At 35.8% G+C, this 12,256-nt stretch overlaps 2 protein-coding genes across 2 annotated transcripts; both read left to right on the forward strand.

The window, feature by feature from the left end:
* Positions 1 to 807: 807 nt before the first annotated feature.
* On the forward strand, positions 808 to 3,862 carry LOC120140091 (ABC transporter G family member 11-like). Its single transcript, XM_039155135.1, is given in 10 exon segments — positions 808 to 1,235; positions 1,326 to 1,615; positions 1,802 to 1,973; positions 2,062 to 2,184; positions 2,271 to 2,399; positions 2,485 to 2,606; positions 2,608 to 2,677; positions 2,752 to 2,838; positions 2,927 to 3,307; positions 3,382 to 3,862. Coding segments are annotated over 10 exon segments (2,112 nt in total). The 5' UTR covers positions 808 to 851; the 3' UTR covers positions 3,736 to 3,862.
* Positions 3,863 to 8,769: 4,907 nt separating this feature from the next.
* On the forward strand, positions 8,770 to 11,048 carry LOC120140086. Its single transcript, XM_039155133.1, has 5 exons — positions 8,770 to 8,779; positions 9,261 to 10,155; positions 10,221 to 10,448; positions 10,853 to 10,904; positions 10,977 to 11,048. Exons 1-5 carry the CDS (start codon positions 8,770 to 8,772, stop codon positions 11,046 to 11,048), a joined length of 1,257 nt encoding a protein of 418 aa, XP_039011064.1.
* The last annotated feature ends 1,208 nt before the right edge of the window (positions 11,049 to 12,256 follow it).

A 12,256-nucleotide genomic window follows, 5' to 3' on the forward strand; every position in this document is an offset into this window, starting at 1 on the left:
AATTATGGGTTTATATATCAATGTTTGAAAAATAATATCGATACCTTAGGTTTAAATTTGATTTTTAAAAACATAAAAACTTTATTTTATTTTGATACATTTATTTATTGTTGACATCTGAACATAAGTACTAGTACCATACTCAAAGATATCGTTACTTTTGAATTAAATTGGATTTTAGAAATCGTCTGAACTTTAATTGTATATCTGTACACCTCAAACTTGACTTAGAAATCCAAAAAAAAATTATATTAGTGTATGATAAAAATGTTAAAGTTTAATGGAATACAAATTATAGAAGTATGTAAAATAAATGAGTAAAATATAACTATCTTACTTTTAAAAACTATTTTTAAAAAATATATACTTTTTCATTGGATCACAATTTTTTTTACAATGGATCACATAATTGTTAGTATTAATGGTGTATTAGTAGTAATTGCTCAACTCCCATACAATTAGGCAGAGATAAACATCTAGCTGTTGCGTAAGGATACTTCAGAGTAGCGTTGATCAATTAATCCCATTAAATGCATCTACCAACAACCACCGAAATGAATTTAATGGTTGGATAAGAAGAAGGTGTCGCCATTCAATCGCTCCCTTGTTTTCCTTTTCCTTACCGTATTTTCATCTTCAAACTCTGACCTTCTTATCCGCAGCCCTCGAAGAAGAAGCTAGTTTTAACGAAACCGAAGCGAGATTTTAAGCCAACTAGCCAAGTTGATGGATCAAGGCGGTTTTTTTTTTTTTTTTTTTTGCATTGGATTCTCTTAACCTAACCAGTTCATTCGACAGCCTGTAGACATTTATATTCGACAGGTTATTAGATTGGTTATCAGCAGGTGATAATGGATTCTGCAGGTAGTGTTATGAGGGAGATAGAGGCCAACAAACCCGCCGGGAACGGGATGGTGGCCGGAGGATTGAGTCCGTTGAGTGAGACATTGTGGAGAGAGAAGACTAACACGGAGTTTGTGGGAGATGTGTCGGCTAGGCTCACTTGGAAAGATCTAACCGTCATGGTGACTCTCAACAATGGTGAGACACAAAAGGTGTTGGAAGGGCTCACTGGTTACGCTGAACCCGGCACTCTCACGGCTCTCATGGGACCTTCCGGCTCCGGAAAATCGACTCTTCTCGATGCACTCTCGAGTCGTTTGGCGGCTAACGCTTTCCTCTCCGGAACCATTCTTCTCAATGGTCATAAAACCAAGCTTTCCTTCGGGACTGCGGTGAGTACTGAATACTTTTTAAGTGTTCTAGTCCGATCATCATCAGTCATGTCTTGAATCTTTTTTAATTTTGTGTTATGAATCAATTAGGCCTATGTGACTCAAGATGACAACTTGATTGGCACGCTGACAGTCCGGGAAACGATTTCTTACTCCGCTCGACTGCGCCTCCCCGATAAGATGCCTTGGTCCGAGAAGCGTGCACTCGTCGAAAGTACTATCATCGAGATGGGACTCCAAGAATGCGCCCATACCGTTATCGGAAATTGGCATTTGCGTGGGATCAGTGGAGGAGAAAAGAGGAGAGTTAGCATAGCTCTTGAAATCCTGATGAGGCCTAGATTGCTCTTTCTTGATGAACCCACCAGTGGACTCGACAGGTTCATCATTTGTTTCATTTGTCTTTTAACTTTTATTGTCACTATGCCTAATATAAAAACTGTTACTTGTTTGATTAGAGTTCCTATATATCTGTTTTTGGCACACATCCTTGATATGTTTCGGATAATGCAAGATGTACTATTGAACCTACATTGATAGTTTCTTTCTTTACATACAAATGGCAGTGCTTCAGCATTCTTCGTTACGCAGACTTTACGCGGGCTGTCAAGAGATGGTCGAACTGTGGTAGCTTCAGTCCATCAGCCGAGTAGTGAAGTTTTTGAGCTATTTGATCAGTTATATTTGCTCTCTGGGGGCAAAACTATTTATTTTGGTCAGGCATCTGAAGCATACGAGGTAAGAATTCGCTCCGAACTTCCGTTCGACATGATTTCGAGATTCGGTTACACATATAGTCTTTGTTGAATTGTGGATGATAATGCAGTTCTTCGCTCAAGCTGGATTTCCATGCCCTGCCTTGAGAAATCCATCTGATCATTTTCTTAGATGTATCAATTCCGACTTTGATAAGGTTAAGGCTACTCTCAAAGGATCCATGAAATTACGGGTACATACTTCATTACCCTTTGTTTACTCTTCCTTCCTATTTTGCTGTCAATGTCTTATCTATGTTGCTAATTGGTTTATAATCAGTTCGAGGCAAGCGATGATCCACTCGAGAAGATAACCACGGCTGAAGCAATCCGAACTCTTATCGACTTCTACCGAACATCGCAGCAATGTTATGCTGCAAAGGAAAAAGTTGATGAGATATCCAAAGTTGTAAGTGCTTTGTCTCCCTACATCGAATTCTGTTGATCGTTACCATTGAGAGTGGCGATTGAATTACATTTTTCATATGTTGCAGAAAGGAACCGTGCTAGATTCCGGAGGCAGTCAAGCTAGTTTCTTGATGCAGTCTTACACTTTAACCAAGCGTTCATTCGTTAACATGTCGAGAGACTTTGGCTATTATTGGCTGAGACTGCTGATATGTTGTGGTCACTGTCTGCATTGGAACCATTTATCTCGATATTGGAACCGGCTACAACTCGATTCTGGTACCGTATCGCATTTTCAGACTGCTAACCTTATAATTGCTTATTACTAATCAGCTCTATATCGTGTGCACCAGGCAAGAGGTTCATGTGCGTCATTTGTTTTTGGTTTTGTCACATTCATGTCGATCGGTGGGTTCCCTTCCTTTGTAGAGGATATGAAGGTGAGCCATGATCATAAACTGCAGGTTAACACATGAACATATCAGGGATGACGATCAGAACAATCTGACCGGCTGATGTTTTCTGTAGGTTTTCCAAAGGGAAAGGTTAAATGGGCACTATGGTGTAACTGCATTTGTTTTTGGGAATACGCTGTCAGCTATGCCTTTCCTCATTATGATCACCTTCATCTCTGGGACTATTTGTTACTTCATGGTCCGCCTTCACCCGGGCTTCGAACATTATCTGTTCTTCGTATTGTGCCTTTACGCAAGTGTTACGGTGGTGGAGAGCTTGATGATGGCCATAGCCAGTATCGTCCCGAACTTTCTCATGGGAATCATCATAGGAGCAGGGATTCAGGGGATATTCATGCTTGTTTCAGGGTTCTTCAGGCTCCCAAATGACATCCCAAAAATCATCTGGCGTTATCCAATGTCCTACATCAGCTTCCACTTCTGGGCTCTACAGGTGAAGTAGCACACGGAATCATTATCGTTATCGTTATCATTATTGCTAAGATGAATGTCATATTGTTTCCCCAGGGACAATACCAAAACGATCTGAAGGGCTTGCTGTTCGAGAATCAATCACCGATTCTCCCCAAGATCCCGGGCGAATACATCCTCGAAAACATATTCCAAATCGACGTGACACGGTCCAAGTGGATTGATCTGAGTGTGATATTCAGCATGATCATCATTTACCGCATCATCTTCTTCTTGATGATAAAGATCAGCGAGGATGTTACCCCTTGGATAAGAGGGTTGATAGCCAGGAGAAGGATGCAACAGAAGAATGGAACTCAAAATATGACGGTTGCTCCCGACGGTCTCACGCACTCGCCTTCGTTGAGAGCTTACGTAGCAAACAGAGTAAATGCAAGGGATAAAAAGTAAGACTTGGGGCTACTCATACTAGAGATCTCCAACTTTGAAGGAAAATTGATCCATCATCACTTTCTGCTCTTGAGAAACAGTTTGTACGCTTTACTTGTTCTATACAATATATACCATATTTCACCAATTTTATTATGTGTTTGAAGTTACCACAGGTCGTGCCATGGTATTATTAGTATATGTATTTCGCCGGAGAAACATTGGACAATAAATGGTAGCTCAGAAAAATCTGGCCATCTCCTGTTTCTTCCGGCATTAATTCACATTATTTAAATGAATACAAACTATGGACCTACGTATGATGCACGATGAACACTCACTTTTCAATGAAATAACAAATTCGAGCCCAAAGATTTTTTCTGTTCTTTTAGATATCAGAATAGGATTCGATTAGATGAGTTTGTCTCTTCTTCATTGTGACATGGACCACAACATCTTCCATCACCTTGGGATGCATAAAGGATCGAGTCAAGACTCATCGAGGTCATTCACATGCTACAAGGCCTAACAAAGGCAACACATGGTGAGGATGTAGCGCATCTGGGGCCCAAGTCAGCCATTCCTTGTGTAGTAAGCCAAGGATGTGGGTTAACGAAGCTAGACATTTTTTAGGAGTTATGGAGTGTGGGGATTTTCAAGTTCTTAACTAGGGGTTTCCAAAGGATTGAAGAGGAACTAGGGATGAATAGAGGAGCGTAATGGGGTGCAATTATACTCTTAAAACTTTAAATTCACATATAATTTAAATATTATCTCTATATTTTTCATTGACGATTTAATTTCACAATTTTTGAAATTTTATAATTTCATACTCTTAAATCTTTTAATATAATAATTTAAATTTATATCTCTTAATATAACTTTTTACGTCCATCTTTTGGCCGGAACCAACCTCATCAATAAAATTTAGTATTCACACGGTTTGGAAAGGCTTAAAAAGGGTGTATTTGCCCACCTTGCTGGCATAGTATTTCTTTACCTGGCATAGTGCGTCTTTACCAGGCCTAGACAGGGGTCTAGAGGATTCTAGAAAGCTTCCATTCGAGTGAATCAAGCTCTACTCGCTTAAATGAGGTTGCACCAAGTAAGATAACTTCTAGATATTAGACATTTCTGTATAAATGAACCCTACTCGTACAGTTGTGTATATTCGTAACCGTTGGATGGTAGAGGACCAACCCTATTCGTACACTTGTATATATTTTAAACCATTTGATCCTGGAGGACATTTTCTATAAATAGACGACACTCCTTCCTCATTTGTACATTCATATATAGATGGATGTAGAAATGTTTTTTTATTCGTATACTTAACCTTATAAATTTTTATAAAAAAATTAGAAAAATTATATATGATTCACATCATAAATTTTTAGTTAGGATCAAATTCGAAAACTACAAAAGTTTTATTATTTTAATAAAATTTATTTTAAGTAAAAGGTATTAAAACACCAATTTTTAGTTTATAAAATTAGAAAATAGATTTAATGGTTAATTACGTGTGGAAAAAGATTAACATTCCCTAAAGTTTAAAATCGATACCTAATTGATTAATTCGTTATCTTTGTAAAATATAATTTACAGATTCAAATTTAATTTAAAGAATGATCTCTTAATGTTTGAATTAGTACAATCATATTTATTATCATTAAATTTTGTGAAAAAATATTTTATTCATTCATACTTCAACTAATTAAAATCTTTCAATATGTAAAAAAAAAACTCCGACTAACTCTTTAATGAAGAATGAGTTGGTTAATCACTGAGCTGGAATCTTACGTCAATGTTTGATTATTATTCGATTGTTTAAGTCGATCAGTTTGTTAATCTAATTAACATGTAAAGCTAAATTTTAAATAGCTATGTTTCAATCAATAAAGTGTGATAGATTATTATTCAATATCTAATATATCTTCTTTTCATATTGTTTTAACCCTAACTACAGGATATGTTCCACATGGTATCAATAGTTGTGGATCTTGAAAGTCCTCTAGCTTTCGTGGCTACATAGTTTGTTGCTTTCAAATGTCTCTTATGATTTTCTCCAATGACATCGTCGTGCCTGTTGACGATTCTACAGTGGTGTCTCACAAAGTGTTCACCAATAAAAAATAATAATATTATTCTTGATGAATTTAATTTTTTGTTATGGGAGCAACAAATCTTGTTGGTGTAAGAAGTCATATGTTGAAAAAATTGTTTAATGTCACCGTTCAGTCGCCTCTACAATTAGGTCGAATAAATTAATAAAATTCTCATTTTGCATACTTATGAGACGAATAAATTAATAAAATTTCTATTTTCACTCTTTTCATAAAAGAAAATATCCATTAATTAATTTTTCTTTTATAATTGGGTCCATAACAAATGAAAAATTATAATTGGAATTGCATGAGAACCAAAATTCTTCAATGGTTCATACTTTATTTATTTTGACAAATTATCATTATATCCTTCATACTTTGAAACTTTACAATTTAGTTTAAATTCCAAATTTAGACATTTCTTTCTAATTACAAATTATCATACTTCATTTAGTCCAATATTTTCAAAGTTTTACAAGATATCTTTAAAATTATATAAATGCAACATGTGTGGATTTTTAAATGGTTGCTATAGTCGAGACACTTAAAATGATAACGCTTGTAACGTAGGCACATAGATTGACCAAAAAAAATAGACACCTAATAGAAAAATTGTATAATTTGGACATTTTTTTTATTAAGTCAATAATTTTTTCACTAATTATATAATTGTGACAAATTCTATTTTATATAAAAAATATTTTAATGTATTTTAATTTTAGTTTAATAATTTAACCGGTTTTTCAATGATTTATAAATGCGTACATTGATTTGATTGTAACTTATTAAACTCCATAAAAAAACACACACACACACGTATTTCTATACGTTCTTTGTTTTTCTCATTCCTAGTATGTCCACATTCTCAACATAATCAAGTGTACGTATGAGATCTCACTCATTGACCATTCTCGAAAAGAAAATAAAAGTTTAATAACATAGATTAAATAATCAATTATTGATTAATTTAATCGAATAAGAAGTTAGTTTTTTTACGGAAAGAAATAATTAATTTTATTAAGAATAAAATATTTAAAATTACAATAAAAATTTGCAATTAGAATCATAAACTAAATACATAATTGAATAGTATTCTATAATCATTAAGACAAGTAACTAGCTACTTAAGATCATATATGAATCATATAATGAAAAGGTAAAAACTCATTCACAAAATCTTGAACACTAAGTAGAGAGGAACATATCTGACTACAATGACAAACAAACCACAACAGATGATTAAACTATTAGAAGACTATCAACAAACGCAAATCAAAGTAAGTGAGAAAATCATCTATGGACGCAAGCTACATATCTAAATCTAATTCGAGAGTCCAAAATAGGTAAGATCAGCGGGATATCCAAATCAGTCGTGATGACGTCAAATTAATTCATAAGAAAACTAAACGACAAAAACAACCGAAAAATAAAAGTGAAAAGTACACCAAAAAGGTAGAGAAAACGTGCAATGAATGTAGAGAAAATCGTGTGATAAAGGTAAAATTATTATAAATAAAAAATGAGATAAAATTAAAGAAAAAATATATCGACAGGACAATCGACACCAAGGTTGGTGTCGTCGCTTGTTAATCAAAAACTAAAAAGAAACAAACAAGCGACCTTTTAGAGAAAGGAAGGGGTAATTAGTGGCATATCCATAAATATTTTTTCAAGGTGAGTACATATGTATTAATGATAGATTTTTTTTATATGGAGCAAACATAAATAAAATTTTTGAGTGAGCACTACTGGTAAAGTGAACAACTAATATAAAGAAATTTGAATTTCAGGATAAGCATATACCCACCCTAGAATACACATACATCCGTAATTGGGAGCGTCACTAGGGTTTTTAAGACATTAAGTTTTTTTAAATGAATGTTAAGTATTCGAATCTTAATATTATAAATAAAAATGGATTAAAAATATTACACTCGTATTAAATTTATGCATAATTTAGTCCGAATCAATATACTAATAAATCAAATATCGGTGGTGGTGGTGCTATGAAGAAAACATAGATTAGATAAAAGATTCATTCACCCTACAAGTAATGTTTTGAGTTCAGAAATGATGCATGGAAGCACACCTAAGATGATCAAATGGAAATACCCCATAGCTTCCCTCTGGCTCTTGAGTTTCGTATACTTATTACAGCCTCCTCGTATTTGTTGGAAAGCAAAGTGCAAACCTAAGTATACGCAAAGTGAAAGTAATTTAACTACCAATCTTGGCTGCTGATTTGTGAAGTTTTTGTCTCTGAATTGAAAATATTAATAAATAATAAATTAGCAGTTACGATAACGCACAAAAATCAACAAATTCACATGTGAAAGGAGTCCGTTTCCCATCAAAATCAAGCTGCCATGACTAACTACAATGCCCCCCCATATGCCACTTGCTACGCCACTTGGGAAGTTGTGATTTGCATTGTATGTGTATTGCAAAATTAAAAGTTTTAATTAAAAAATAAGAGTTTAAATTACAGGTTTCGTTTATTTCCAGTGTTTAGAGATTTTTTTTTTGTTAAAATAAGGTTGAATAAATTCATTTAGTAGTATCAGTAGTAAAAAAGAAAGATTATTTTCTTTAGAGATTTTAATTAAAACATTTATATTTACAATTTGTGTATACATTATTAATAAATTAAATTTTTTTTGAATATATTTTATTTTATATTCAAGTAAGATTATTAAAAAAATATCTAACATTTATTTTGTTATCATAAAGTTTTATTTTATTATTATTTTAAAGTCATCCTATTAATTATTATTAGAAAATATTCTCAATCAATAATTATTGATGTGACATTAATTTCTTATTGATGTTAATTTCTTAGAATTAAAAAGTATAAAAAGTCTACATTTCTAAAAGAACCTAACTTTTTTATTCTTTCAAATCTCCTAAATTTATAATTCCCAAATCTTCTTAAACGACAAAAGATCAGACGATGAGCCACGGTAAGAGATTTGAACGATTTTATTTTAGTTCAAATAACGGTGTAATTTAATTGACGACAACAAATAAGAGATATATGGGTGAAAATAATTGTGCGACGTGATTTAAGGACGACCTATGATGAGATGCAATTTCAGGCAACATGTGAAAATAAGGAGGTGATCAATCAGTGAGAGTCCGACGAGAGAAAAATGATCGATTATGGCTAATTTGATGATGTCATAAGAGATTTAAGGTTTATAAATGGGTGAAAAATGATCAACCAATGGTTTGGGCGCCTGCTCTATCCTTCCTCCCCAGACCCTGGCTTGATTCCTTTGAGCACAAAATTATCCTTTTATTTTTATTTCAATATATCATCATCCGATTGAATAGAAAAATTATTTAATTAAATAATTTAAAATTCATAAATAAAACATTGAAACAACTAAAATGATGAAGCAATGAACTATAAAACCACTGGTTTTAGTTAACCCTTTTCAGTGTACTACATTCCCCTCCCAATCACAAGCCTCCACCCCAAAACAAGAGACACCTCCTCCAATGGATCCTCCACCCCTCCCCACTTTTGCTGCACATCATCCAACTACCTTGACTCCATTGACTCGTCTCCACGTTCCCATAACGACAACACTTACGATGATCCTCTCCCGGCTGTTTCTGGTGCCCGGCTCCGCCTAATGTTCAGCTTCGGCGGCCATATAATGCCCCGTCCCCATGATAAATCTCTTTGCTACGTCGGTGGTGACACTCGCATCGTTGCTGTTGATCGCCATTGTTCCCTCTCAGCCCTTTGCACCCGCATCTCCCGTGCACTTCTCAATGGCCGGTCCTTTATATTGAAGTACCAGCTTCCGAATGAAGACCTCGACTCGCTCGTATCGGTTGCCACGGATGAGGATCTCGAGAACATGATCGAGGAATATGATCGTTTTGCAGCAGCATCGGGTTCTTCGGTGACCTCGTGTAGAATCCGTTTGTTTATTTTCTTTAATAAGCCTGACACTACCGTCTCCATGGGTCCACTTCTGAATGATGCCAAGTCGGAAACTTGGTTCGTCGATTCTCTTAATGGTTCAGGGTTGGTTTCTAGAGGGAACTCGGATGCTGCGACCATGCAGACTCTGTTGAATCTCGATGGTGAATTCGAGGTTGAAGGAGGAGATGAACAACACAATAAACAGGTCAAAAACAATAATGGAGTTCAGGAAGTGCAGTGTTCGTTGCATGATGCACCGTTGGCGGAGAAAACTTCGTCTTTTGGTTCATCTTCTTCTTCACCTTCTATGCCCAACTTGCCATCGATTCAGGTTCGAGTGGATCAGGATGGAGGAGGGCATAAAGTGCAGCAGGACCAGAGGCTTGGCATAGAAGAACAGTTTGCTCAGATAAGTTTTGCTACTAATATGAATATCCATAAGCAAGATGATTACTATGGGGCAGCACCAGCGGCGGTGTCTTCTCTGCCTCCGCCGCATCCGGTGTCTGCTGCGACTACTACGGCCACTCGCGCAGGGGGTCTAGTGACAACTTGAACCGTGTTTTGTCTGATGATGAGAGATATGATCAAGGAGTGCCTATCGGTTACCGCAAGCCTCCATTGCCGTTGCAGCCGGTACAACAGAAAGCTGGCGGCACTTATAATTTGCCTTCCCCTGATTCAGTTGCAAGGTATTTTCCAAGTTTTATGATTTTCTCTTTTCTCCAACTTTGCTCCATTTTTTATGATTAATTGGCATTGACTTTATAGTAAGTTATAAGGCTTGTTATGAGAAGAATAAATGTGTCATGATGGTTATAATAGGTTCACTCCTAATTTAGGTGAAAAATCATAATGGATGGTAGACCGGCTATTGATCAGTGATGAGATTTTGTCCCGCGAAAAAGGAGAAAAGGTTAGACCATTAGAATTATATTTATATTTAGGTGTTGATTCTCTCTCGATCTTAATAGAGAGATTTTATAATAATGACTCTTAATGTTGATATTAGACTTAGGGTCATGACGACTATTTGTAAACAAAATTGATAAGATTGATCCGATTTATATGATCAACTGTCAATTGACTCATACAGATCACGTGGGATCTATCAAAAGTCATGTCCAAGGGTTTTTGCTTTTCGAGAAGTATAAGACTCTGGAGATGCTATTCCAGAGGCCCTATATTCAAAAATGCTCTAATGGGACTTTTAACTACAGAGAAGGTTCTCTGGAGATCTTGGTATACTGAACAGAGATCAGTTTTATAGAGAAGGTTCGGAAGGGGCATAACAGGGCTATTATCAATTGTCATGATTCAAATTTTTGAAATGAAAATGGTATCTACTTTTTGTTTCCATTGTTCCAACCGAACATGCAGTGAAAGTAGCATTGCCTCTACAAATTCTTTCTCAAAGGCCATGTACTATCAAGATCAAACACATGTTATATCCAGAGATAGCAGAACTGGTGCTAGTCACAATACCAATGCAGATACTTCTATTCCAAGCTCCCAAATCCAAATTCAACAGATCCAAGATTCCTACTCTTTGGCTTCACAATTGGATCAACAACAGCACCAACAACCTCAACAATAGTTCGTTCAAGACAATATACATTACATCCCTCACCAAACTGCGGCTGCAAATCCGATGCTGATGTCACCGTACTATCCGTTGTATGCTCCACCATTACAAAAGCAGCTTCACCATCCAGCTGATCAGCATTACCCTGCAGTATATGTAATGCAACCACAACATTACATGTTTGTCGACACTAGTTTTTGCCAGTTTATAATATTATATATATTATTAACTATATATATTTTATTATATACGTTATTATTATATATAATATATTATTATTATTATTATTATTATTATTAAATAATATTACAAGCCCAAATCAATAAATCGGGGCCCAATTACAAGTTTGGAGGCCTATTTACAAGTAAAGGCTCGGATCCTACCCAATTGACCCGAGAAAAATACCAACCCGGAGGCCCAACAGACCCGATCCAGGTCCAAGAAGCCCAACAGGCCCGAACTCAACCCTAGGGTTTTCATGTTTCTCCTGCGCCTGGATGGCCCAAATCTTCCATCAGTTAGGGTTTTACCCTAGCAGCTGCCGCCTCCAGTGAACCTCATCACCGCCACTGTCACCATCAAATCTCACCGGAATATAGTAGAACACTCCAGAAAAGTAACAAGGGTCGTACAACGCATCATCTCTAGGGTGAGTCACCACCGTAGGTTCGATAACTCACCGAAAAGTTATCATTGCAGCCGAGTTCTGAAGCCTATAAAAGGCGACAATCACCTACAAACAACAAACACAACAGAGCAAGAGACACAGAGAGAGACAAAGAGGAAGCAACGAAATACGAGGTGCGACAAAACGAAGAGAACAAGCATACACAACGATCCACAATAGCAACTAAGGATTCGAATAGCAAAGAGGAAGAAGAAATGACTTACCTTGCTCGTGGAAGAAGCTCGAAT

The sequence above is a fragment of the Hibiscus syriacus genome, unplaced genomic scaffold (assembly GCF_006381635.1).
Source record: "Hibiscus syriacus cultivar Baekdansim isolate YM2019G1 unplaced genomic scaffold, ASM638163v2 tig00110781_pilon, whole genome shotgun sequence".
Lineage (NCBI taxonomy): Eukaryota > Viridiplantae > Streptophyta > Magnoliopsida > Malvales > Malvaceae > Hibiscus > Hibiscus syriacus.